A 26258-nucleotide genomic window follows, 5' to 3' on the forward strand; every position below is an offset into this window, starting at 1 on the left:
ATATATATATATATATATATATATATATATATATATATATATATATATATATATATATGTGTGTGTATATATATATATTTATATATATATGTGTGTATATATATATATATCTATATATATGCGTGTGTGTGTGTGTATATATATATATATATATATATATATATATATATATATATATATATATATATATATATATATATATATATATATATAAACATTGATAAATAAAAGAAATACTTGAATTTCAGTGTTAATTTATTTACATATTTACACACACATAACACTCATCTACTCATTGTTGAGTTAAGGGTGGAATTGCCCATCCTTGTTTTTCTAACCATATGCATGTACAGTAGATGGCAGTACTGTCCTGTTTAAGAGTGTCAAACATTACCATGAATTGATTAACGTGGACCCCGACTTAAACAAGTTGAAAAACGTATTCGGGTGTTACCATTTAGTGGTCAATTGGACGGAATATGTACTGTTCTGTGCAATCTACTAATAAAAGTTTCAATCAATCAATCAATGCTGTTTACAGCAGACGAACTGCTTTACGGTAGACGAAAACGGACTGCTGTTGTTGTGTGTTGTTGCCGCGCTGGGAGGACGTTAATGAAACTGCAAACTAACCTAACAATAAACCCACATAAGAAACCAACAACTCGCCCTCGATCATTCTACAGTTATAACATCATTGGGCAGACATGCTGTGGGAAAGCGGACGTGAAAACAGGCTCCGGTCCGCATGGAGCTGGAGGGGACGTGGCCTCCAGCTCCGCCTGAATTTTGGGAGATTTTCGGGAGAAAATTTGTCCCGGGAAGTTTTCGGAAGAGGCGCTGAATTTCAGGAGTCTCCCGGAAAATCTGGGAGAGTTGGCAAGTATGGTCCCTGACCCGGAAAACGATGAAGACCCCAGTGCTAAGTTATCTGGAAAATAACATTCACATCCTAGCCTTGTGTTATTGATGACAAAGCAAATTAATGTATTATTTTGATTTGAAAAAAAATTGTGATTTATATTCTGTTGCTTCAATTAATCGTAAAAGGAGTGTAACTAATATAAATTCATCAAATCCATACCACTTGGAGTGCCAGGAACTTTAAATTTGCAAGCAAAGTTTGAGCACGGCTGGTGTAATTAGTGTGTTGGTGAGTGGGTGCCATTATCTTTGTGGTGGCAAATTTATTTTATTTTATTTTTTTTAATTATTGCACAAAAACATGCACCTGGGGATAGGTTGATTGGCAATACTTAAAATAAAATTATTAAAAAATTGGCCCTAGTGATGTGAGTGTGAATCTTGTCTGTCTATCTGTGTTGGCATTGCGACTTGTCCAGGGTGTACACTGCCTTCTGCCCGAAAAGCAGCTGAGATCGGCTCCAGTGACCCCCCCACGACCCGGAAAGGGACAAGCGGTAGAAAATGGATGGATGGATGGATATTGCATAAATGTTAAAAGTGCAATTTCAATTTTGATGATTATTGAAAAAATAATGACGGTTATAACAGGCGGAATTTATTTTTGGTATTTCAACTATTTTCCCTAAAAATACTAATTGAGGCTATAAAGTTTGAGTTATCCAATTACTCAATTAAAAACACATTTTAATCGATAGACTACTTAATTACTTAAATAATCCAATGCTGCAACGCTAAAGCAAAGTAATGTGATATCTAATCTATCAATAATAATAATAATAAAATATTTATCATAGGTGTTACGGTGGAATATGGGAGTCGTATAATCTCAGTCTATTTTCTTTGTCTTTTATGTATCTATTATTTCAAGTTCAGTTTTTTCTTGCACTAATGCAGGGGTGTAAAACTCATTTTAGCTCAGGGGCCGCATGGAAGAAAATCTGTGCACACGCGGGTCGGACGATTAAGATCATGTCATTAAAACTAAAAAATAAAGACAACTTAAGATTGTTTTTTTTTTTTGTCTTACTTTGGCCAATACAGGCAACGGTAAAGTTTAAATACATGAAGGAAAGAAGAAAGTGAATGAATGTTTATAACTGAATACATTTACACCTGCATAAAAATGTGGGTTTTTTTTGCATTATTTTATTTTAGGAATTAAGTAATGTTTGGGGGCCATAGATAATTCATTTGCTGGCCGGATTTGGCCCGCGGGCTTGACTTTAACAGCCCTGCACAAGACTGTCTTGAGTTTTATCCTGCTTTTAAATGTGTATTTTACCTACAGTGTAGCGCCTTGTGAAATTGTGATTTTTATTTTCTGCTATGCATTGGATTTCTGCGTGACCACAGGATACAGGGACAGAAGGTGGTGTGCAGGTCAAAGAATTGAGTTATTAGCTCAGAGGACAAAAAGGCCGGTGCACATAACAGTGTAATACATGCACGCTGATAAAAAGGCATTCTGTCACGGTGCAGCATTTCTAAGTTAAAGTACCAATGATTGTCACACACAAACAAGGTGTGGTGAAACTTGTCCTTTGCATTTGACCCATCCCCTTGTTCACCCCCTGGGAGGTGAGGGGGGCAGTAAGCAGCAGAATCATTTTTGGTGAGTGCCAAGCAGGGAGGTAATGGGTACCATTTTAAAGTCTTTGGTATGACTCAGCCGGAGGTTTGAACTCACAACCAACCGCGATCTCAGGGCAGACACTCTAACCACTTGGTCACTGATTTTGGCTGTCGGCGTGACCCCAGGATGCAGAGAACAAAGACGACATGCAGGTAAATTATTATTTTATTGTCTTTAGTAGTAGCAAAGGAGTAAGGCAGGGGAAAAAAAAACACACTTGCATGCAACACAAATCACAAGGAAATAATGACAAGTCCTAAACTGTCATGAGATCATGACATCCATCCATCCATTTTCTACTGCTTGTCCCTTTTGGGGTAGCGGGCGGTGATGGAGCCTATCTTGGCTGCATTCGGGTGGAAGGCAGGGTACACCCTGGACAAGTCGCCAGCTCATCACAGGGCCAACATAGATAGACAGACAACATTCACACTCACATTCACACACATTGGCCAATTTAATGTTGCCAATCAACCTATCCCCAGGTGCATGTCTTTGGAAGTGGGAGGAAGCTGGAGTATCCGGAGGGAACCCACGCAGTCACGGGGAGAACATGCAAACTCCACACAGAAAGATCCCGAGCCTGGGATTGAACCCAGGACTGCAGGACCTTTGTATTGTGAGGCATATATATATATATATATATATATATATACATCCATCCATCCATCCATTTTCTACCGCTTATTCCCTTTTAGGGGTCGCGGGGGGCGCTGGCGCCTATCTCAGCTACAATCGGGCAGAAGGCGGGGTACACCCTGGACAAGTCGCCACCTATATATATATATATATATATATATATACATACACACACACACATACATACATGTTGTTGGATATAGAGAACGCTCAAACCCTTAATCATTCCCAGAGGGAACCCACGCAGTCACGGGGAGAACATGCAAACTCCACACAGAAAGACCCCAAGCCCGGTGATCGAACCCAGGACCTTGGTATTGTGAGGCACATGCACTAACTCCTTTGCGCCCCATGCTGCCTGCCATGTAAAATCGGTAATGCTAATCAGTAGCATGTCAATAGCAAAGCAAGTGTATATTAGCATCAAACTAGCACATTTTTTGGGAAAAGTTGAGCATTACTTTACTTACGTTGCAGCATTTTTTGAGTACTTTTCTTTGTTAGCATTGGAAATTGCAACATTAGACACATTTTGGCGGTGTCCGCTCTCAGACTCAGACACCGGGGATCAAACCCAGGACCTTCGTATTGTGAGGCATATGCACTAGGCTGACCATATTGTGAAATCCCAAAAAGAGGACACATACATGCGTGCCAAGGCAGGCAGCACGCCAAGGTCGGGACTTGGTGAAAACTTGCCAATGATACTCAAACTTGCTTTATAAATAATATATTTTTTCTCCTCTGTTGACTGCTGTGTTGACGGTAGGAATTTTTCTAAATGGGGTCCCACAGTAAATTTTTGGGGTCCCACTTTTTTGTAAGCATTTTGAAAACAAATGATAAACGTATGCATTATCCTGTTATATCTCACATTCTATATCGTGTTTTGGAAAAAGGTTGTCATAAACGTTACTTAATTCATTAAAATAAATAATAATAATTTTAAAAAAATGTGTATGCACACGTAAATGTATTCAGTTATAAACCTTCATTCACTTTCTTCTTTCCATCATGAATCTGAACTTTACCGTTGCTGTTATTTTTTTCTATGTTTGTATTTAATAAGTTGTCGGTGTATTTATTTCAGTACAAAAGTGTAAAAAGTGTTTTGCTTCGGTCATGAAATGATAATGGTGTGCCAGGGCATACATATTTTTTATATTTAACGCTTAAATCTCTGGAGTCTACATCAACTTCAGATATATTCCTCATTTCAAAATGTTTTAGTTCTTTTTATGTTGTTTTTTGGTGGTTTGCTTTCCGCCCTTTTTTGTCGAATAAAACACACAAAATTATTTTTCAAAGTGGAATATTTGATGTGACGTAATGGGGGTTGAGGTGTGTGTGTGTGTGGGGGAGGGGGGTTAACAGGGGCGGAGGTATATATTGTAGCGTCCCGGAAGAGTTAGTACTGCAAGGGATTGTGGGTATTTGTTCTTTTGTGTTTATGTTGTGTTACGGTGCGGATGTTCTCCCGAAATGTGTTTTTCATTCTTTGGTGTGGGTTAACAGTCTGGCGCATATTTGTAAGTGTTAAATTTGTTTCTACGGCCACCCTCAGTGTGACCTGTATGGCTGATGATCAAGTATGTCTTGATTAATAATCAATCCACTATCTCGCTCTCTCTGTCGCTGCACTTCCCTCACAAATTCTACTGCGTGCGCAGACCTTCACAATTTGTTTTGTTTTTAACCCCTTCTTAACCCTGGACGTACATTGAAAATACACGCAACCCTGACACAAATTGCCGGACATTTGAGGCATTTAAGAAACTCCGCCCGGACAGCCCCGCAAAAGAGGACATGTCCGGGGAAAAGAGGACGTATGGTCAGTCTAATATGCACTAACGCCTGTTCCACGGTGCTGCCCGAGATCATGACAATGAGGCCAATAATAAACAAGACGGGGGCAAAATGGAGACCCCTGCTTTAGACGCTCACTCAGCTGAAGTCTTACAGGATTTGCCACAGACCAATTTATATATAGAGCTGTGATTTAATCATAACCCTCAATAGCCTTTATGAACTCTTCTAGCAAAACAAGTGTAAAAAGAAGTGAACCACTGGCAAACTTGATGATGAATGCCTCATGCTGACGTCAATTGAGATCTTCATAAGTTTGAATTCTGTCCCCATGAAGCGTTGCGTTGACGATGTTGCAGCGCGGCCTGGAGCCCCTCCCCCGCACTGAGGGACAGCTTAGCCACAGCTCCTCCATATTTAATTGTTGTGTTGAATTATTCTGGCTCGGCGCCGTGTTGTGCCACCGTGAATTGGGCCGTGGAGTTCAGCATGTGTGTGTGTGTGTGTGTGCGTGGACAGGAACGAGAGGAAGCGTTGTGCGCTAGGATAGCTCCTGAGTTTGCCACGAACACCGGAGGCCTCTGGGAAGGCAGAGCCATAGCAACAGAATGAATTAATGAACAGGACCCAAATGCGACGTTTAACACAACCAACATGCGCCGTCTTGAACACACACACACACATACACACACACACACTTAGTGACAGCTGGTGGTTTCATATTCAACACACTGCTAACCTGGGGATGCAGGCTGAGCCCAAACTCGGGTTTATAATGACACAACACATCAGCCACGAGTGTAAACATCTTTAAAGCTCTTTAAGTGTGGGAAAGTTGGGCTTTTATTGTGACAAAATGATTCCAGACTAGATAGGTCATTGATTATAAATCAGCTTTGACAATCAATAACTATTAGTTGAGCTTCAGTTATGTTGGCCAGAAGTCATTGACAATGTTTCTCAGGTCATTCCTTTGAATAGTCTGCAGCGCCCTCTTCAGGAGACAAACGGTAGCACCTTGCACGAGTCACGTTACACTGCAGGTAGGAGGAAGTGCAACATGACTTTTAGAGGAACTCTGTGTGATGGGATGCATTCAATTAGTCTTGATTTTTCTCAGCTATAGGTTAGAAGTGAATGTCTTAAAGGCATGCTAAAATAAATATTAATGATAGTAATTAAAATGTTTTCTGCTCTGTGAATTCAGCATGAAAGTGAAAAATAATTCACTTTCAGCTTGAAACAGCTAAATGATACTGTGGTTTTCAAACTTTTTTTCCACCAAGTATATCACAAACTATTTGTTTCTCAGTAGCATGGCATTAAAAAAAGTCAGGGGTTTTATTTAACAAATATATTTAATATTTTTGGCCACTATAACGGGGCAGCACGGTGGGACAGGGGTAATGCATCTTCCCCACAATACGAAGGTCCTGAGTACTCCTGGGTTCAATCTCGGGCTCGGGATCTTTCTGTGTGGAGTTTGCATGTTCTCCCCGTGACTGCGTGGGTTCCCTCCGGGTACTTCAGCTTCCTCCCACCTCCAAAAACATGAAAATGGAGATAGGTTGATCGGCAACCCTAAATTGGCCCTAGTGTGTGAATGTGAGTGTGAATATTGTCTGTCTGTGTTGGCCCTGCGATGAGGTGGCAACTTGTCCAGGATGTACCCCGCCTTCCGCCCGATTGTAGCTGAGATAGGCACCAGCACCCCCCGCAACCCCAGAGGGAATTAGCGGTAGAAAATGGATGGATGAATGGCCACTATAACATTACCCCCAGACTGAACCAATTTTGAGTATTTGGCAGACCTCTAGATGGAGCCTGTGTATGACAATCACTGGTCTAAATCATTACTTCGGAATAAAATCACACATTTTATTTCCTTTTTTTTTTATTGTACAAATAAAAATTACATTTTGTACAAATGCTTTTAACAAAAAAAATGTTCCGGGCTTCAAGGATATTTTTTTTGTAGAAGAGAGGATGCCTGAAATTAATCTAATTGTCCGAAGGCGCTGCTGTGTCAAAGATGTGGACGAAAACATCCAAGTGTTGAAAATGTCCCACATAAAAATCCAGTTTTTATGTGATTGGTACTTAGGGGAGAGACAATGGGGTCTGCGGTTTGGTCCTGGTCCGATGTGTTAAGATGGCGAAGGTCGGTGGTCATTAAGAGCGCGTGTATTTTCCCCAAATGTGAAGCATGAACACCGAGGCGATGAAGAGCAGGCTCATCACCAACACAGGCACAGGGCCGCTGTGGCGACAAAAAACACGTTTTAGTTAGTCATTCCTTTACATGCCCTGTAAACGCTGACATTTGTCTGCATCGATGATAGCAACACAGAATGCAAACAAGCAGTCACTAATATATTTGAAACCATATTATCACCATTGCTCAAAAACGCTTGTCAACCCCTTCATACAAACCTGGTATGCCAGAGCATAAGAAAGATGTAGCGGGAGGGCTCAGTGTTTCCAACTTAGCAGCTTTGCGTCTATATTTAGCGACTACCGTTTTTTCCAGACTATAAGTCAGCAGTTTGTTTTCATAGTTTGACCGGGGGTGCAATTTAAACTCGGGAGCGACTTGTGTGTGAAGTTATTAACACATCACCGTAAAATATCAAATAATATTATTTAGCTAATTCACGGAAGAGACTAGACGTATAAGATTCCATGGGATTTAGCGATTAGGAGTGACAAATTGTTTGGTAAACATATAGCATGTTCTATATTTTAAAGTTATTTGAATGACTCTTACCATAATATGTTAGGTTAACATACCAGCCACCTTCTCAGTTGATAATTTACTTATTCAGCCTGTTGTTCACTAGTCTTTATTTATTTTGAATTGCCTTTCAAATGTCTATTCTTGGTGTTTGATATTATCAAATAAATTTGGGCACATAACGATTAGTTTTTTTTTCCGATTCCTGGGGTGACGATTCCATTCTAAATTGCTTCACCACCATTCTTGATTCAAACCGATTTTCACAATGTATACTTGGGTATAATAATTATAATTAAACTTTATCAAAACAGGTGAAAAGTTACAAAAGCTCATTTTGGTTGCATGGAGATGGTCTAAAAACACATTTTAAACACTGATTCTTAGGAAAATTGATTTTTGAAAATTAGGAACCGATTTAAAACCAATGACAAACATATTTGTTGTGTTAAGGATGGGTAAGAATTTGATACTTACCTGATACTGATTGATGCACGTAAAATCAAAAGGAAAGATACTTCAATACATTTGTTGCATGTGATGTCGCATTTAGTTTCAGACTAAACATAGGCTCCAACTTTTTGGCGGGTAAACAAGCACTCACAGCGGCCTCAGCCTACTCCCTTGAGGAAGGGCTGGGCGATATATCGAGTTTGTAAGATATTGTGGGACGGCGTGACGAAGTTGGGAGAGTGGCCGTGCCAGCAATCTGAGGGTTACTGGTTCAATCCCCACCTTCTACCATCCTAGTCTTGTCCGTTGTGTCCTTGAGCAAGACACTTCACCCTTGCTCCTGAAGGGTCCTCGTTAGCGCCTTGCATAGCAGCTCCCGCCATCAGTGTGTGAATGTGTGTGTGAATGGGTAAATGTGGAAATAGTGTCAAAGCGCTTTGAGTTCCTTAAAAAAAAAGGTAGAAAATCGTTATACAAGTACAACCATTTACCATTTATCTAAGATATATCAAAATATTTTAAAACACGATATGAATTAAGAAAATATCGTAAAATCGATATAATTTTTTTCACGTTAAAATTACCAAACGCCGCTAATTTGTTGGGTTCCTTGTTCTGCCCCACAATACTACATGGGCTATTAAACACCGCCCCTAGCCCCTTCCAAGCGGTGCTTGTCGTCTACCCCCCACTGCACTGACCCACAAAAAAAAAACACCCAAGCAAATATGAAGCCTGACTAGGGATGACGTTCGAAAACCGGTTCTTCCGATGCTTCGATAAGAAAAGAAGCGATTCCATGGATTCGAATCCCTTTTTGAGAACCTGTTCCCGTTATCGAAGCCACTATACCGTATTTTCCCGACCATAGGGCACACCGTATTAAAGGGCGCCGTGTCAGTCACTGGTGCTATTTCTGCATTTAACACGTAAATATAGTTTAAAACATACGCTAGCATGCATGGACGCGGTTTTAAAAAGGCAGGAGGAGCAAAGTTGAGTTTGGTTGTACTTTATTGAAGTATTTATCAGTGTTCTTATCAATGTAATTATTTTTTGATCAATCCTCATCCACAAATCCATCAAAGTCCTCATCTTCTGTGTCCGAAATGAACAGCTGGGCAAGTTCTCCTTCAACACGCCAAATTCCATCTCCTCATTTTCAAAGTCTGTCTGGTTGTCCATTAGCTTAGCAAGCTTGCACAACAGTAAAAGCAGACTTCTCTTGCCCCGTTCGCTATCGTGCTGGTCCCCTTCTTCTCCAGTGTGCTTCACCCGGATGTCGAAAGTGAGCGGCACCTCCTCCATGTTGATGATGTGTTTGTCTGCAATTCTTTTATTTAGCATAGCAGCACTATATGTTCACTGGGGGCATGCCTTTAGCATCCTCTCTCACCTGAAATCTTCACCCAATAACGGCCGCATGCTGTCCTCAGTCACATCCACCTTTTCTCCATATAAACAGCGAGTCGGCCCAGTCACATGACATCTACGGCTTTTGGAACTCAGTGCACACACAACAACGTATCTGGATTCGATAAGAGATTCGATAAGAGGATTCGATAATGGCATCGACATGGATAATTTAACGAACATCATCCCTAAGCCACTGTGCCACCAGCAGCGACACCACCAGGTGCATAGTTTAACTACATTTACCAGTAGATTGGCAGTAGTTTCGCCACTTTTTAAAGTACCAACGATGGTCACACACACACTAGGTGTGGTGAAATTTGTCCTCTGCATTTGACCCGGCCCCATGAGCAGTGAGTAACAGCGTGCAACGCGCTCGGGAAAGTAGCGATTTCTGTAGCTTAGCTATTTTCAGACCCATGCTTTAGTTCGGTTATTGTGTAGTATTGACCGTTTTGAATAAATGTATGAAAGCAAACAATTAACTTTTTAAAATTTTGTGCTGATATTTTAAACTCAATAGTAGGGGTGTAAAAAAAAAAAAAAAAATTTTCAAATGAATTGTGATTAATGATTCTTAATCTATTAAAAAAAATCAAAAATCTTTAGTTGAATGTTTAAGTAAAATTTTAAAAACAAATCCAGTTCTCTTGTAAGTAATAGAGAAATGTATCAGAGCTGTTTATCTAAGTATCTACAAATGTAGTTAATCCCAATGTTATTAAAAAAGTATTGATTTTCGTGTTGTCCCCAAAGATTCACAGCCCTCGTCAATAGGACTCATCACAAATACATAGTTTGTTCATATGAGCGGTATCGGCTAAACTCAATTATGGATGATCGGTATTGGAATCAGCAGCATAGATAACTGATTAGAACATCGGATAGCTTTAGTTAATTTCGCCATAGTTATGCTTAAAAGTGCTTAACTTCAAACAAAAAAGATTTAGAAAATGCTTAAAAAATGTTTATATCGACTATGTGGTGGGCTCTATATAATACTTCCAAAGGAGACTCAGAAGTATAAGGAAAAAAACATTACATTTATCATTATCAGTTCAGTTAAACAAAATAAAAACATTTTATTGTTAAAAAAAAAATACATTAATTACTACAAACACACAAAAGTATAAAAAAATAGTACCAGAGAGTACTCGTATCAATTCCAAGGTACTGGGAAATGATACTGCACCGGTTCCAATTGTGCTTATGTTTCTTCACTCACTTTTGGTCTCCCACGTTATTCCGCTCTTCTTTAGCATTCCAAAATTACACGCAAAAGAATTATTAGTAAGGTCATCTTATGGGATATTTGGCCAATCTGTGAACTAAATCGTTACCAAGAAATCTCTTCACCAATGTGTTTATAGAGGTGTCTAGTAACATGTCCTAAAAAGTTGAAATTCAACTCCTGAAGGAAAGTTTGTAAAAAACTGCACAAAGTCGGGTACCATTAACCGATTTTCGAAAATGCTTAATTTGGCCTTAAGTAACTTGTGTGGGGTCAAACTAGGGGTTCTTCAATATTCTGAGTTCATTGCAAGTATTTATTTTTCACCAAGACCACTCCCTGGTGGAAAAATGGCCAGACCTCCTTTCCCAGGTCATCGTTCATCCCGACAATGCCCCCTACTCACACATATCATGCAGGGTATATGTAAAAAAAAATAATAATAATAAAATAATAACATAATAGTTTATTCTTTAATGTTTGACATAATGAATGGGCCAAGTCAGTGTTTAGTGATGGTTGCTGTAGTTGAATGGCATTTCAATGTGAGGACGTTATGAGTTTAACATAAGCACCAAACATGCTGGATCCATTTGCATCCCTTTTCTTTGTTGAACATGGGTGGACACAATAGAGTGATTTTAATGTCAGCTACGTAAGTATTATTGAAATCTTTTTCTATCAATTTGAAATGTTTCACTTCACTGCATTGATTATAAAGTTAGAACTAAATGTTGTCATTACTAGTATTACAAATTCCCTAAGCTGTGTGTTTAACAATTCTGTTTTAATCTGTTTTTTTCTAAGAGTGTCCCTTTGATTTCTAAACTGATATGCTTTGAGGGCACAGTAGTCGATTGCTCATTTTGTTGCACCTGCAGTTAAATTGATTAGTGATTTTTTCACCTGTACTAGGAAAGTGTTTGTCACTGTCATTCATTCAGTTGTTGTGCAGAGAAAAGCAGCTTTATATTCAGCTAAAATCATCATATTTACCGCATTACTTTTCAGTGTGTGTTCATCTATTACATGGGTGTCAAACTCTGGCCCGCTGGCCGGATTTGGCCCGCCGTGTAATTTAAATTGGCCCTTGAGGCAATATCAATTAAGCATTAGAGCTGGCCCGCCGGTGATATACAGCGTCGGTGCCGCTGTAACACCGCATTCACCGCTAATACTCATACTTGCAAACCCTCCTAATTTTTCCGGTAGACTCCCGAAGTTCAGGGCCCCTCCCGAAAATCTCCTGAGGCAACCATTCTCCCGAATTTCTACCGATTTCCACCTGGACAACTATATTGGGGGCGTGCATTTAAGGCACTGCCTTTAGCGTTCTCTACAACCTGTCGTCACGTCCGCTTTTCCTCCATACTAACAGCGTGTCACATAATATTTGTGGCTTTTACACACACACACACACAAGTGAATGCAAAGCATACTTGGTCAACAGCCATACAGGTCACATTGAGGGTGGCCGAATTAACAACTTAAGCACCGTTACAAATATGCGCCACACTGTGAACCCACACCAAACAAGAATGACAAACACATTTCGGGTGAACATCCGCACAGTAACACAACAGAACAAATACCCAGAATCCCTTGCAGCACTAACTATTCCGGGAAACTTCCAGCAAACTGACCAATAATTAACGTTTTATTCATGCATTTTCTCTTGCTACTTCAAGGCTTGAATGTTTGGTTCATTCATTATTATTTTATTTTCAAATTTATTATTAGCCTGTGGAAAAAATTTGATATTTACCTCAGAAGATTGCAAATAGAAAAAAAGGCATAACATTTTTATTTACATTTTATTTAATATGCCATTGATATTTTTTTGATTATCATTATTATTATTTGAAACTGGATTTTGGATGTCACTAAAGTTATATAAGCCTTGCTTGTTCAATATTTAATGCAAAACTTGTTTGTGTCCCTTAATAAAAGGTTAATTTGTTCAACCTTGGGCCGCGGCTTTGTTCCGTTTAAAATTTTGGCCCACTCTGTTTTTGAGTTTGACACCCCTGATCTATTAGAAGTAAGTGTTATTTATTTCCTTCTTTATGTAATTTGTTTGAATTTTAGATATATTTGGGCTACTAAGAATTTGTTGGAATGAGGACCTTTATGAAGATGGTAACTGATGGGAAGATGGGAGCCAGTCACACATCCAGTGGTGGTACTGTTTGAGCAGAGATTTGAAGAAACCTTCAAAAGACTCGCCAAAGGGGGACGAATACCTGCACTCTGGGTGCAGTACCACCACATGGTTAATGTTATTAAGATGTTCATCCGAACTGAGCGGCTTGCAGACCACGATGGGCATCTGTCCTGCATTGCTACCTGGATGCTGGACATATTTGCAGCTGCAGGCCATCATCAGTATGCCAAAAGGTGCACGAATGTACTGTCAACTGATGAAGGAACTGGAAACTTTGCCTCGTTACAAAGAGACCATCGAATGTTTCACTGCCCATGGGAACCATTTTGTCTGGTATTCCAGCCACGATTGGTCTGGCACCTGGTGTGACATGTGCATTGAGCAGACATTAATGAAGGCAGCCAAATCAGAAGGTGGACTGAGCAGAGGGAGGATGAGAAGCAGTGATGCTGGCCACAAGTGCTGGGTGCTCACCCTCAGCCACTTCTCTAATATCAACAAGCATATGGAGGAAGGTGTAAACCAACATGCTCCACTCCACCGAGACCTTGGGAAAACCCAGATGAAGCGTGATGCAGAGGCAGTTAAACTTGCCCTCCAGTGGTTCGAGGAGAACAACCCGTTCGAAACTTGGCAGGAGATTGCCAATAGTTACCTAAGCTACCTGCAGCATCTTGGCCGTTACTGTCAAAATATCATTGTAGTCTTTGATGGCTATAACAGATCGCCAAAAGATCATGACCACATCCGATAAACCAAGAAGGCATGCTGTGATCTCCAGATTCGAGGGGATCTGATACACTGGACACCAAGAGCAAAGTTCTTGAACAACAGCCATAATAAGAGTGAGCTCATTCACCTCCTCTCTTCAACATTCCGGAAGCTTAACATCATCGTGGTGCAGAGTGACAATGACGCTGACACTTTCATTGTGGGAAAGGCATTGGCTGCTGCTAAAGATGACTCTGTTGAGGTCAGTAACATTTGTGTACCTATACTGTATTACTTTCATTAGCTATGACTACTTTAAAAGTAAGAGTGCTGACATTATTTATGTATTTTCACATAGTTGAACATGCATTGCATGTATTATTCTATTTTCAGGTCCGGGCAGAAGATGCAGATATGCTGGTAATGTTGGCGCACCATAGCTCAAGCACCAAACACCCACGCTTCTTCACGACATTGAAGGGCTCTTATGTCAGGATTCGAGAAGCTCTCTCTGAAAAACAGAGACGCTACCTGGTCTTTTGTCACGTCTTCACTGGGTGTGATAGAGTCTCTGCTATCGCTGGCCATGGGAAAACCACTCTGTTTGATAGGTAATGATACTAATACTACTAATAATAATAATTATATCATAATGAAATATTTGTATATTGAAAGATATGAAACGAAACTTCAAGTGCTTTCTGTTGTAGGTTTTGTGCAGGGGACGTAGATGAACATATGGACATCTTCTTGGACATACGCGCTACCAAGGATGCAGTGATTCAGGCTGGTACTGCGATCTTCCACTACATCTACCATCGACCAGGTAGTACTCTGGGTGAAGTTCGATAAAACATCTTCTCACGTAAGGCAGCGGCTGGGCTGATCAAACCGGAGACTCTACCTCCAACAGAGGGTGCAGCAGCACAGCATTCACTCCGTGCCTACCAACAGACTCGGGACTGGCTCCTTCTACAGAGTATGTCTCTGGACCCCAGTGACTATGGATGGACAATAGGTGTTCATGGTTACGAGCCAGTTCCAACTCTAGACCCCATGGCTCCTGAAGAGCTACTCCAGTTCACAAGCTAGAATTGCCATGGAGATTGCAGCAGCTGGCAATGCAGCTACAAAAAGAATAGCGTCAAGTGCATCTCAGCTTATGGAGTCTGTCAAGGCATTACCTGCAAGAATGCTATTCATGATGATGGCATTTTATGATGAATACTCAGAGGCAGACATTGACTCATAAAGCATTCCAAAAGGGGGATCACTGTTTGCTCTGACTAATGTGAAACGAATTGTAATACATGCACCTTTATGTAAATGCAAAAGAGGTTTTGGCAGTTTTTCCACTAAGGAATAGTTGTAGTGAAAAATAAATGCTATAAATGAACTCAGGATCATGAAAAAAACCCTAGTTTGACCCCTCACAAGTTACTTAGGACCAAATTAAGCCTTTTCAAATTTTCAAAAATTGGTTATTGGTACCCCGACTTTGTGCAGTTTTTTATGAGGTTTCCCCCAGGAGTTGAATTTCAACTTTTTAGGACATGTTATTAGACACCTTTAGAAACCCATTGGCGAAGAGATTTATTGGTAACGATTTAGTTCCCAGATTTTCCGATGCTTCCCTTATTATCAGTAAGAGTAGCCTATGCTTTTCGCCAGTCCCTTACAAGTTTCTCGCTTACTCCAAACTTTCTTTCTGCTGCTCGATTGCGGTTTTCTGCTGCAGATTTCACTACTTCCGCCTTGTAACTTGCAGTATATGATTTTCTTTTCGGTGCCATTTTTTTTCAGCCCTACTCAGTTTTTATAAGTTACCGCCAACGTTGAAATTGTCAATTTTCATAGGTACGGAAGTAGTAGCAGGTAGCATCTTTTTTTTCCACAATGCACTTCTGCCATGACCCACCCACGCCAAATTTTTATTGATTGAAGTGTGTGTGTGACGATTGCTTATATACGCCTAGTCTTTTACACGAATGAGATAAATAATATTATTTGATATTTTACAGTAATGTGTTAATTTCACACAAAAGTCGCTCCAGAGTATAAGTCGCACCACCGGCCAAACTATGAAAAAAACTGACTTATACTCCGAAAAATACGGTATACGGGGACGGCATGGCGATGTTAGGAGAGTGGCCTTGCCAGCAACCTGAGGGTTCCTGGTTCTATCCCCAACTTGTCACGTCCGTTGTGTCCTTGAGCAAGACACTTCACCCTTGCTCCTGATGGGTCGTGGTTAGGGTCTTGCATGGCAGCTCCCGCCATCAGTGTATGAATGTGTGTGTGAATGTGGAAATAGTGTTAAGTGCTTTGAGTACGGTACCTTGAAAGTAGAAAAGCGCTATACAAGTATAACCAATTTACTATATATGCACTGCGCATGTGTGTGCGTACTTAATAAAGCATAATACAAAATGTTGCTTGTTATGATCATGCCTTGATGAAGAAGTTATTGTAACCTATGATATATGTCTACCTAAATATTGCTTCTGATGTCCTGAACATTAAATTTTTTTTTTTCCATTTTGTAATTTTCATACCGCTTGTCCCTTTAGAGATCACAGGGGGCTGGAGCCTGCCTATCCCAGCTGCACTCAGGCGGGAGGAAGTCGCTACTTCTTTCATCAATTTTTTTTTCAATTGATTTTACTTGCCTATTGCGATATATATTGATACCACTTCGCTTAGCCCTATTTGAGTCTAGGCCACAGGGAATTATTTATACACTTGTGCTCTCTTATTGCTACAACTGTATGTAACATTGCATTTCTTCTAGTGTGGCTTAAAAATACTTGTCAGATGGCAACAATTGTTTTCAACACAACAGGGAGAGACAAATTTTGCATTGGGGTTGCTGGTATTGCAGAATCCCCCTGACATATGCGGTCCTCTCCAAAGATTCTCATAGTCATCATTGTCGATGTCCCACTGGGGTGAGTTTTTCCTTGCCCTTATGTGGGCTCTACTGAGGATGTCGTTGTGGTTTGTGCAGCCCTTTGAGACACTTGTGATTTAGGGCTATATAAATAAACATTGATTGATCAATTGATTGACATGGTCCCGCATCAGCCATTTTTGAAAAACAAACCAATATTTGTCAATGTAATAAAATTATAAGAGATAATGGTATGATCCTTTCCAATATGTTATCCTTAAGATGAGCCTACTTTACTAATCAACACCCTTGATTGAACCAAGTTACACCTCAGCCATCAAAGTACAAAGAAGTAACAAGTTTTGAATGTCTCATTAACTTTCAAGTCCAAGTACTTTGTGGAGAGGCTCCTTTTATTGATGAGCGACTGACACGAGGAGGGGCTCTCTTCTCTGAAGGGGGGACAAAGTGGGGGAGGAGTGGTGCAGCTCTACGCAACAGCATCGCCATGCCAACCGTCTCCTCCCTACCATCCCTGTCAGAAGGCTGTAATTGAGTTGACCTTTCAGAGTGGATCCTTTAATGAAGCTTTGCTAGCACCGTCTAAACGCGGGAACAAACGTGCACTCAATATATGGCAGCGTGCGAGGTGTGTGCCCTCCTTCGACGCCAGGAGACACACACTCGATAAGCAGCACAGCACCATCGATCAACCACGTCCGCCTGCGACTAAGGGGCAGGATGCTTTCTTTAATAACAGGAAGGCTGCTTGACGCAGGATTGAAAGTTATAAGAGTTTGTGTTGGTTTAATATGACATTAAATTGAAAAATACTTACACTTTGAGTCCCGGCGAATCCTCGGTGTAGAAGCGCCACATTCCCCCGGTGCCCGCTGACCCAGTGGTCCTGCCAGCACTACGGGTACCGCTACTGGTTACTTTCCTGTGCAACAGCAAAGTATATGTAGAATAAACCGTGTGTTAAAAAATACTTTAAAAGGTGCCTTTGAAGAACTAAACAGAAAACATTGTACTTGGGGAAAACAGAAAAAGTTTAAATGCAAAAAAATCAATTAATACATCAAGAAATTGTTTTTGAATTCAACAATAAAGAATATCATACTGCTCCTAAAAATGCAGGGAATTTTGAAAAAAGTGTCATATCACAAGAAAAACTATGCATCAATGAGAAAAAAATTATCTTACAATGTCTTATTGAAAAGATAATTTGTCATTTGGAAAAAGGATGGATTTCAACTCCCCCATCAAAATGATGTGTACTTTTTAACCTTTGAGTCTGCTTTGACCAAAAAATTAAAATGTGTTGGATTTTTTTTCCATCTTTGACAAATCAGTTAAATTTAAAGGTTAAGATAATCATTTATACACAGAACCTGATTTACTAAAGGTTTGCGTGTACTAAAAACACGTGCAAACCTCAAAGCACATGCAAAGCTCATCTACTAAACGTGTGCAAAGTGGATTGTGTCTGTTAAATGAGCAGAAAGGGTTGCAATCCATTTTGAGTTGGTCTTCATTAATATGCAAAATATATGCTGATCATCAAAACGCCCACAATACTGGGAGAAGAAAATACAAATATAATTATTTAACACACACAATCAATCCTGCACTCAGGATCTGTCTGTGTGGAGTTTGCATGTTCTCCCAGTGACTGGTGGGTCCAAAGACATGCAGCTGGGAAAAGGTTGATTGGCAACACTAAATTGGCCCTAGTGTGTGAATGTGAGCGTGAATGTTGTCTGTCTGTGTGTTGGCCCTGTGATCAGGTGGCGACTTGTCCAATGTGTACGACGCCTTCCGCCCGAATGCAGCAGAAATAGTCTCCAGCGACCCCCCCCGCGGCCCCGAAAGGGACAAGCGGTAGAAAATGGATGGATGTCATTTATCAACACCCATCACCGTTTTGCGAGTACTATTTACGTTTTATTTAGCATATATTAAAAGGACATGCAAACCAAACCGACAGTTTCACACACGGCTGCAGGATAAGTGCTTGTGCCGCAAAGACAGAAGCTGGACAGACGAAAATCCTCCGTCTTTTGCGTGTGTGTCAACATTTTGGACAGTCAGAAATAAAAAAGAGACCTATTGTCTGTTCAGCAATTTCCTTTCATAATTTTATAGCTGCTGGATGACCTACAAGGCTGATTAAAGTGAATTCAATTGAAGCAGAATTTTTTTTTATTGGGTTGTTCATTTTTTTTTTTTTTTATTAATTAAGAAAGATATTACTAAATCTCTTACATGAAGATGTCCTACATTGGATATTGTCTAGCTTTGTCATTCCAGACGCATGGGTGCACTGGTGATGCAATCCACAGCCTCGTGCACAGAATTAAGTGTCAGTGTGCATATGTTTCTGTTTTCTAGATCGCGATTCAGAAAAGGTGTTACGGTTTATAGATGTGTGCCACCAGTTCAACACATTGCACAGTTAGGAGAATGATAAAACGAATGTACAGAACATTATCGTCTTTGTGGTAAAAGCCCTGCATGCATGCAAAATCCTCATTTAAACAAGGCGAACTGCACCACTTTTCAAGTGCACACACAATTTTAGTAAATCACATGCAACAAGCCATTTCGAAAATATTCTATTCTATTTTTTGCACAAGAGGTTTAGCGCCTAGTATTTGGATCTTAGTAAATCAGGCCCTTAGTCCATTTCTAAATTTTCTTCCCCATTAACTTATATTGTAACACATATGTTTCTATGTAACACACCTGACACGGGATAATTCTTCACCACAAATTCGGAACGGATCTAAGCACCTCCCTTTGAAATACAAGGAAAATGTATCTCGGGTGTAATTACACTTCTCAAACACAAGTAAATGTGTGAGACAGATATGAATAATTTATACACAGTGCATTTGCATATTCACATGATTTAAATGCAATTTAACAATGATCGTGGTGGGTTGCTATTGCTACAAAAAGGTATCTACACGTGGTTATTGGGACATTTTGTGTTGAATGTCAGTGTGTATATGTACAGTGGCACCACTAAACCACTAGATAACCGACAGATTATGTGGATTATGGAGTACAATGCTTGCAAAGGGGCAGGCCACCATTTACCCATGGTAAGCACAATGATGTATTCATTATTTGATATTCTATTTTGTGTTAGTATAAATTGTAGTGTAATGTGTTTATTTACATGTTGGTTGCTTGGAGGAGTGGTGATAATCCTTAGATACCCGACGAGAGCAAAGAGAAATCCCTGTTATCACTACTACTACTACTACTACTACTACCACTGTCACTGTATGATGTATAATTATTTGAAATAAAGTAGTCTATTTTTACGACTTGCAATAAAGTGACTATTTTTGTATCAAAGCAATAAAATGATGTTTGTCATCTGATGTAATTTGATGTTTTTTTGCTCAAATTATTGATCTTATAAAGTCTGTATTCACCCCATCTAAAGTACCGAAATTCCACTTTGCAACTAATTTTTGGAAGACTTTTTTTTTTCCACAAAAATAAAATAAAACAAACATTACAAATATATGAAAACATATCTATAAATATGGTCTGAGGATAAAGAATTTGCAGTGTTGAAAGTTTAAGAAAAGTAGTAGTAGTTATATATATACACATACATACATATATATATATATATATATATATAGACACACACATACATACATATATATACACATACATACATACATACATACATACATATATACATACATATATATATATATATATATATATATATATAAATAAATGTGTGTGTCTGTGGGTGTGTTTTTAGAAAAAAATAATTTTGCCAATGATAAGACCTCAAAATCGGTGTTATGAATTAATGACCTATTAAAATGTGTAACTACCTCATTTTAAGTATTCCACTTTGTAACTCCAGCCATCCATCCATTTTCTACCGCTTATTCCCTTTTGGGGTCGCGGGGGGCGCTGGTGCCTATCTCAGCTACAATCGGGCGGAAGGCGGAGTACACCCTGGACAAGTCGCCACTTTATCGCAGGGCCAACACAGATAGACAGACAACATTCAAACTCACATTCACACACTAGGGCCAATTTAGTGTTGCCAATCAACCTATCCCCAGGTGCATGTCTTTGGAAGTGGGAGGAAGCTGGAGTACCCGGAGGGAACCCACGCATTCACGGGGAGGACATGCTAACTCCACACAGAAAGATCCCGAGCCTGTGATTGAACCCCAGACTCAGGACCTTCGTATTGTGAGGCAGACGCACTAACCCCTGTGCCAACTAATTTTTGGAAATATTGCATATTTTGTGTTCTTTAAATAATATATATTTTTGTCACAAAAAGAGCATAAACCATAAAACATTTTAGAAATATATAAAACACATCTATGGATAGGTTTGAATCTGTTAGAGAATTTCAAACGTTGATAGTTAAGAAAATTTTGTCCGTTTTCTGTCGCTTGACGTAGTTTTAAATTAAATAGATTCAAGAGTTATACAATAATGTTTAAATTAAATACATTTACGAGAACCAAGTTATAATATAAAAAGTAAAAAAGTTGAATATACAGGCACTTTTAACGGAATAAACAATATGTTTTGTAGTTTACCATAATTATAATATTTACACAGAAAAAGGTTCAGTGGAGTGCGCATGAGAGGTAAACATGTTTTCCATGTTTTAGAGTAATATTTTTCCCCCCAGAATAAAGTCATGCTATTAGGAAAATAGTTGAGCAAGAACAAAGAAATATTCCAAGTAGGGCTTGCCGCCATTAATATTTTAGTAATTGAAATCAATTTGTTTGTTCCACTGAGTAATTCAATTAAACATTTTATAGACTCACTGCGTATCTTAGGCAAAGTACCGGTAGGTGAAATAAACAACCATTATTTTGCTAGCCATAATCTTCATTCATTGTTTTCTTATAAACACACCTCATCAACATTAAAAAAAATCATCTTTTAAATGTGTGTATTAATGAAAATAAAAAATAAATAAAAACTCTGCACTTCATCGCGGCAGCCGTGCAAAAACCATATTAGCTTATTTAAAGTTCCGGGCATTTCATGCGGTCTGAATTTTATACATTTTTCTTAGATACACTCAATTAATCGAAGCAACAATTTAAACCAAAGCTTTATTTCCCTCATCAAATTAATTGATTTAGGCAATGAATCTTTGCAGCCCTAATTACAAGGATAAAATATATAGTTATACATCCACTCGTTAAAATTCCTACTTTGTGCTCATGATATCAAAATGTAATCTTTTTACTACATTGTTTTCCTCTTTGTTGTGGTCCTATACATTTAAAAGAAAAAGTAGCTCAGTTTTGTACAAAAAAACATGGATATCGTTTTGAGCAGTCTTGTCAGTGGAAGACCAGCTAGAGCATATGATGAAAGGGAGTTATTTGATGGGATTAAAAAGATGTTAATGAAGAAGCTTTATAACGAGTCAACAGTGCACCCTCTTGATTGGGCAGCGATTACGCCAGCGGTGAAAACATCTATCTGCAATTTTAATCTCCTGATGGAACACGCTTGCAGGGAGAATGAGGTTGTTTAAAAGCAATCATGGTACAATCACTTTAGGAAAGGTGTCAAACTTATTTTAAATTGAGAACCATATCACAGTTATAGGGCTTCACGGAGGCAGAGGGGTTAGTGCGTCTGCCTCACAATACGAAGGTCCTGCAGTCCTGGGTTCAACCCCAGGCTCGGGATCTTTCTGTGTAGAGTTTGCATGACTTCCCCGTGAATGCGTGGGTTCCCTCCGGGTACTCCGGCTTCCTAGTGTGTGAATGTGAGTGTGAATGTTGTCTGTCTATCTGTGTTGGCCCTGTGATGAGGTGGCGACTTGTCCAGGGTGTACCCCGCCTTCCGCCCGATTGTAGCTCAGATAGGCGCCAGCGCCCCCTGTGACCCCAAAAGGGAATAAGTGGTAGAAAATGGATGGATGGATCACAGTTATGGCCGCTATTAACAGTAGAAACGATGTATATAATTGTAAATAAATTAAAGCTTTGTATTTATTGTATTTAAAATTATAAGTTAAGGTGCAAATGTTTAGGTTTGGGGTTCCCCAATCTTATATTGCCCTAGGTTGATATTAACAAAAAAGTTTGGATTTTCTTTTATTTTAGTTAAAGATTTTGCAAAGGTAAACATGGTAGGTTAAAGCTACTAGGAGCTAGCAGTTATAAAACAATTAAGCACACTATAGCACACAATCTTTGCATACCGTATTTTTCGGACTATGAGGCGAACTTATAATCCTTTTATTTTCTCAAAAATCGATAGTGCGCCTTATATAACAGACGCACCTAATGCACATACTAATTCTGGATGTGCTTACCAAGTTGAAGCAATTATAGTTGGTATATGGTGTAATGACAAGTGTGACTAGTAGATGGCAGTCACACATAACAAATATCCGAGGACCGCAAGATGATGCTAGCAAGGCAAGCCCAAAACTGGTGATGTTTCATTGAGGATAGAGAACATTACACCCGGCACATTTGAAAATCTGTCAAGATGTTTTAATACGACTTTGGTAAGCTACGAAGCTGCACCACGTAATGGAACCTTGATCATTACGGCTGCTCTAAACAGACGTACTGTGCTTCAACATACGGGTATTATTATAATGTGTGTAAATGGTCCCCAAAATGTCACCTATTAGGAGACTTTATCTGGCGTTTTGTTTTGCAATATTGTGCAAAAAACACTTTGTCTATTGCTTATATTCCGACACGTGACTTCTTCCCGTGAAAGAAAAAGATGTGGCCAACCAAGCCATGATGGCAGCATGCAAACTTAGTACGCAAGGAGGTAAAGATTTTCCTGAAAAAAGAAGATGCAAGCAAAAAGTATGCAATGAAATAGGTCCCTATACTCTATCAAAAAAATATGTTTGTCAAGTGATAAAAGATTATTTGTTGGTCTCGTTTCCAGACATTATTAACTATTTTGTGCTCCATACATCATTCAACACGACAAAACGGATGAAAACATGGAAAAGCATTGAAACCTACAACTCATTTGTGCATGTCTAGGTTAAGGAAATTAGTATCAGGATTATACCGGATAAACTTGCATCATTTGTGCTCGGGTAATATTGTATTTCATGATTTAACTTCGCATCTATTGTAATGTTTGTTGCACATGCCGTTTATGAGTATGCATGTGTTTCCCTGTCCTTTCAAAATCAAATGATAGATGTCAACTTTGTGTTTGTGCTGAAAGCTTCATATATGATTGTTGCCTTTGGTAAAAGCTTTGTTCTTCTTGGTTTTGCTCACAAAACTTTTCACATTGTTATTATGGAGTATTGTGTGTAGTTAGAAATTTTGAGGACCAAAATAGATGGAATAACATAACATTTTTTAATTTATTTGTAATCTTCTATTTTTTTCTCCCACCCCCCCACTTGTTTACCTGTATCTCACCTTTTTTGTAAGGGGCGCTGGAAGGCGGCAGACCCGTTAGCGATCCTGTTCTGTCTCCCTGTAATGTTTGTCTGATCTTGAATGGGATTGTGCTGAAAATTTTAATTTTCCTGAAGGAACTCTCCTGAAGGAATAAATAAAGTACTATCTAATCTAATCTAACTACATGTAGAAAAAGTAAAGCACTGAGAATACTTTCCAGATGCAGTGTATACTGCTACACAAGCTTTACATTGACTACTCTTAAGTAGTCAATGAATGAGGAGATACTGCTGTGTTGTTGATTAAAGCACAATCTGAATGTCATTAAAACAGCTCCATCTTTTAACACTCCTTTGACTCCTGTTCTTACACGCTACATCTGTATAACAAAGATGACGGGAGGAAGATGCTGTTGAAGTGAAGCTAGGTGAAGACAGACCACAAAACATCCTGAGGAGACGGTCAGAAAGCTTGTTGGTCTGTTTTAACTTGCACTTACAGATGTAGCAACCAACTGTAGTTACTGAAAGTGGTTTTATGAAGTGTTCCTGAGCCCACATACGCGGTCCTCCCCAAGGTTTCTTATAGTCATCATTGTAACCGACGTCCCACTGGGTATGAGTCCCATCGGGTCAGTTTTCCTTGCCCTTATGTGGGCTCTACCGAGGATGTCAATGTGGTTTGTGTTGTGGTTTGTGTATCCCTTTGAGACACTAGTGATTTAGGGCTGTATAAATAATCATTTATTGATTGATGATTGAATACAATTTAAAGAGAACTGTTTCAACGTCCATTTATTCGTTCGCAGTTGCTCATAGTACTCCTTTTGCCCATCCATCCATCCATTTTCTACCGCTTATTCCCTTCTAGGTCGCGGGGGGCGCTGGTGCCTATCTGAGCTACATTCGGGCAGAAGGCGGTGTACACCCTGGACAAGTAGCCAGCTTATCGCAGGGCCAATACAGATAGACAGACAACATTCACGGCCAATTTTAGTGCTGCCAATCAACCTATCCCCAGGAGCATACTATTTATGTGTTAATGTTGTAAGCACAATACCAATTTGCAAAATACACAACGGCATTTTGCAAATTTACTGTCAAATCAAATTAAATCAAATGTTTATTGGATTCATCACTATACAGTGTACATCCACGACAAAACTACTGACTAAACTACTACCACGAGTTGGTTTGCTAATTTTTAAAATATAATAATGTAGGGTTACCGGGAATTTGAAATAGGCCACCCGGCCGGAATCCACACTTGGTAGTAGTTTAGTCAGTAATTTAGTCATGGAAGAACACTGTATAGTGATGAATCCAATAAACATTTGATTTGATTTGACATTAAATTTGTAGCTGAGATAGGGGCCAACGCCCCCCGCGACCCCAAAAGGGAATAAGCGGTAGAAAATGGATGGATAAATTTGCAAATTGCGCGCCATTGGTATTGTGCTTACAATATTAATAAGTCAAACCTGATGCTTTGAGGGCATGTTAGTTTGAAAGTGTGTATGTTTACCTCTGCCTGACAGTGGAGCCTGTTGCCCGGGGGGCCACGGTCTTACTGGGGGATCGGCTTGAAACCCCAACATTGGTTGCACTTGCAGCTGGTCCAGGCTGGGGGGGAATAGACCATTAAATACAGAATACAAGTATCTGCCATTACAGTACATGATATCCTTGCAGCAAACAAATAACTAATGAAACTGCTAACTCAGACATGTGCTGTCTTTTAATCATAACATAAATATGTGTTCACATGGGCAGAGTCTCAGACATACTTGTGCATAATGTATATTAATATCAAATCGAAGGCATTGTGATGGTTATAAACGCCTCAATTCCTTGCGGGGAAGGCCACGTATACAAATGTGGAGCTAACGCTAGCAGGCTAACATAGAGCAAAACGTAATTATATTTACAAGCGCTCCGCTTCTTTACAGGAAAAAAGCAGCCGTTGAAGTCAGACAATTTTACCATTTTGTTTTATTTGTTTGAAGCAAGCTGAGTCCGTGAGCTCCTCTCCTGGTGACGATGAAGTCCACGTCAAATAAAGAGCTGGCAGTGGTGAATGAACACAACTTGGGAGGGGAAAGAAAAGCTTACACCAGTCTCAAAAGGACACGACAGCAAAAACCGAGGACCATTAGGTGGTGAAATATATGCCTGTCACTGATTCAAGTTTGACACAAAATTATAACATGTAATCTGAATCCTATGGTATTTAG

At 39.4% G+C, this 26258-nt stretch overlaps 1 protein-coding gene across 1 annotated transcript; it reads right to left on the minus strand.

Annotated features, from left to right (window-relative positions):
* Positions 1-6881: 6881 nt before the first annotated feature.
* On the minus strand, positions 6882-26167 carry sec61b (SEC61 translocon subunit beta). The gene is made up of 4 exons (XM_061915706.1): positions 26008-26167; positions 25550-25647; positions 17440-17544; positions 6882-7265 (listed from the first exon to the last, which is right to left on the minus strand). The coding sequence occupies exons 1-4, from the start codon at positions 26008-26010 to the stop codon at positions 7178-7180; spliced, it is 294 nt and encodes a 97-aa protein (XP_061771690.1). The 5' UTR covers positions 26011-26167; the 3' UTR covers positions 6882-7177.
* Between the last annotated feature and the right edge of the window lie 91 nt (positions 26168-26258).

Source organism: Nerophis ophidion, linkage group LG11 (genome assembly GCF_033978795.1).
Source record: "Nerophis ophidion isolate RoL-2023_Sa linkage group LG11, RoL_Noph_v1.0, whole genome shotgun sequence".
NCBI classification, from domain to species: domain Eukaryota; kingdom Metazoa; phylum Chordata; class Actinopteri; order Syngnathiformes; family Syngnathidae; genus Nerophis; species Nerophis ophidion.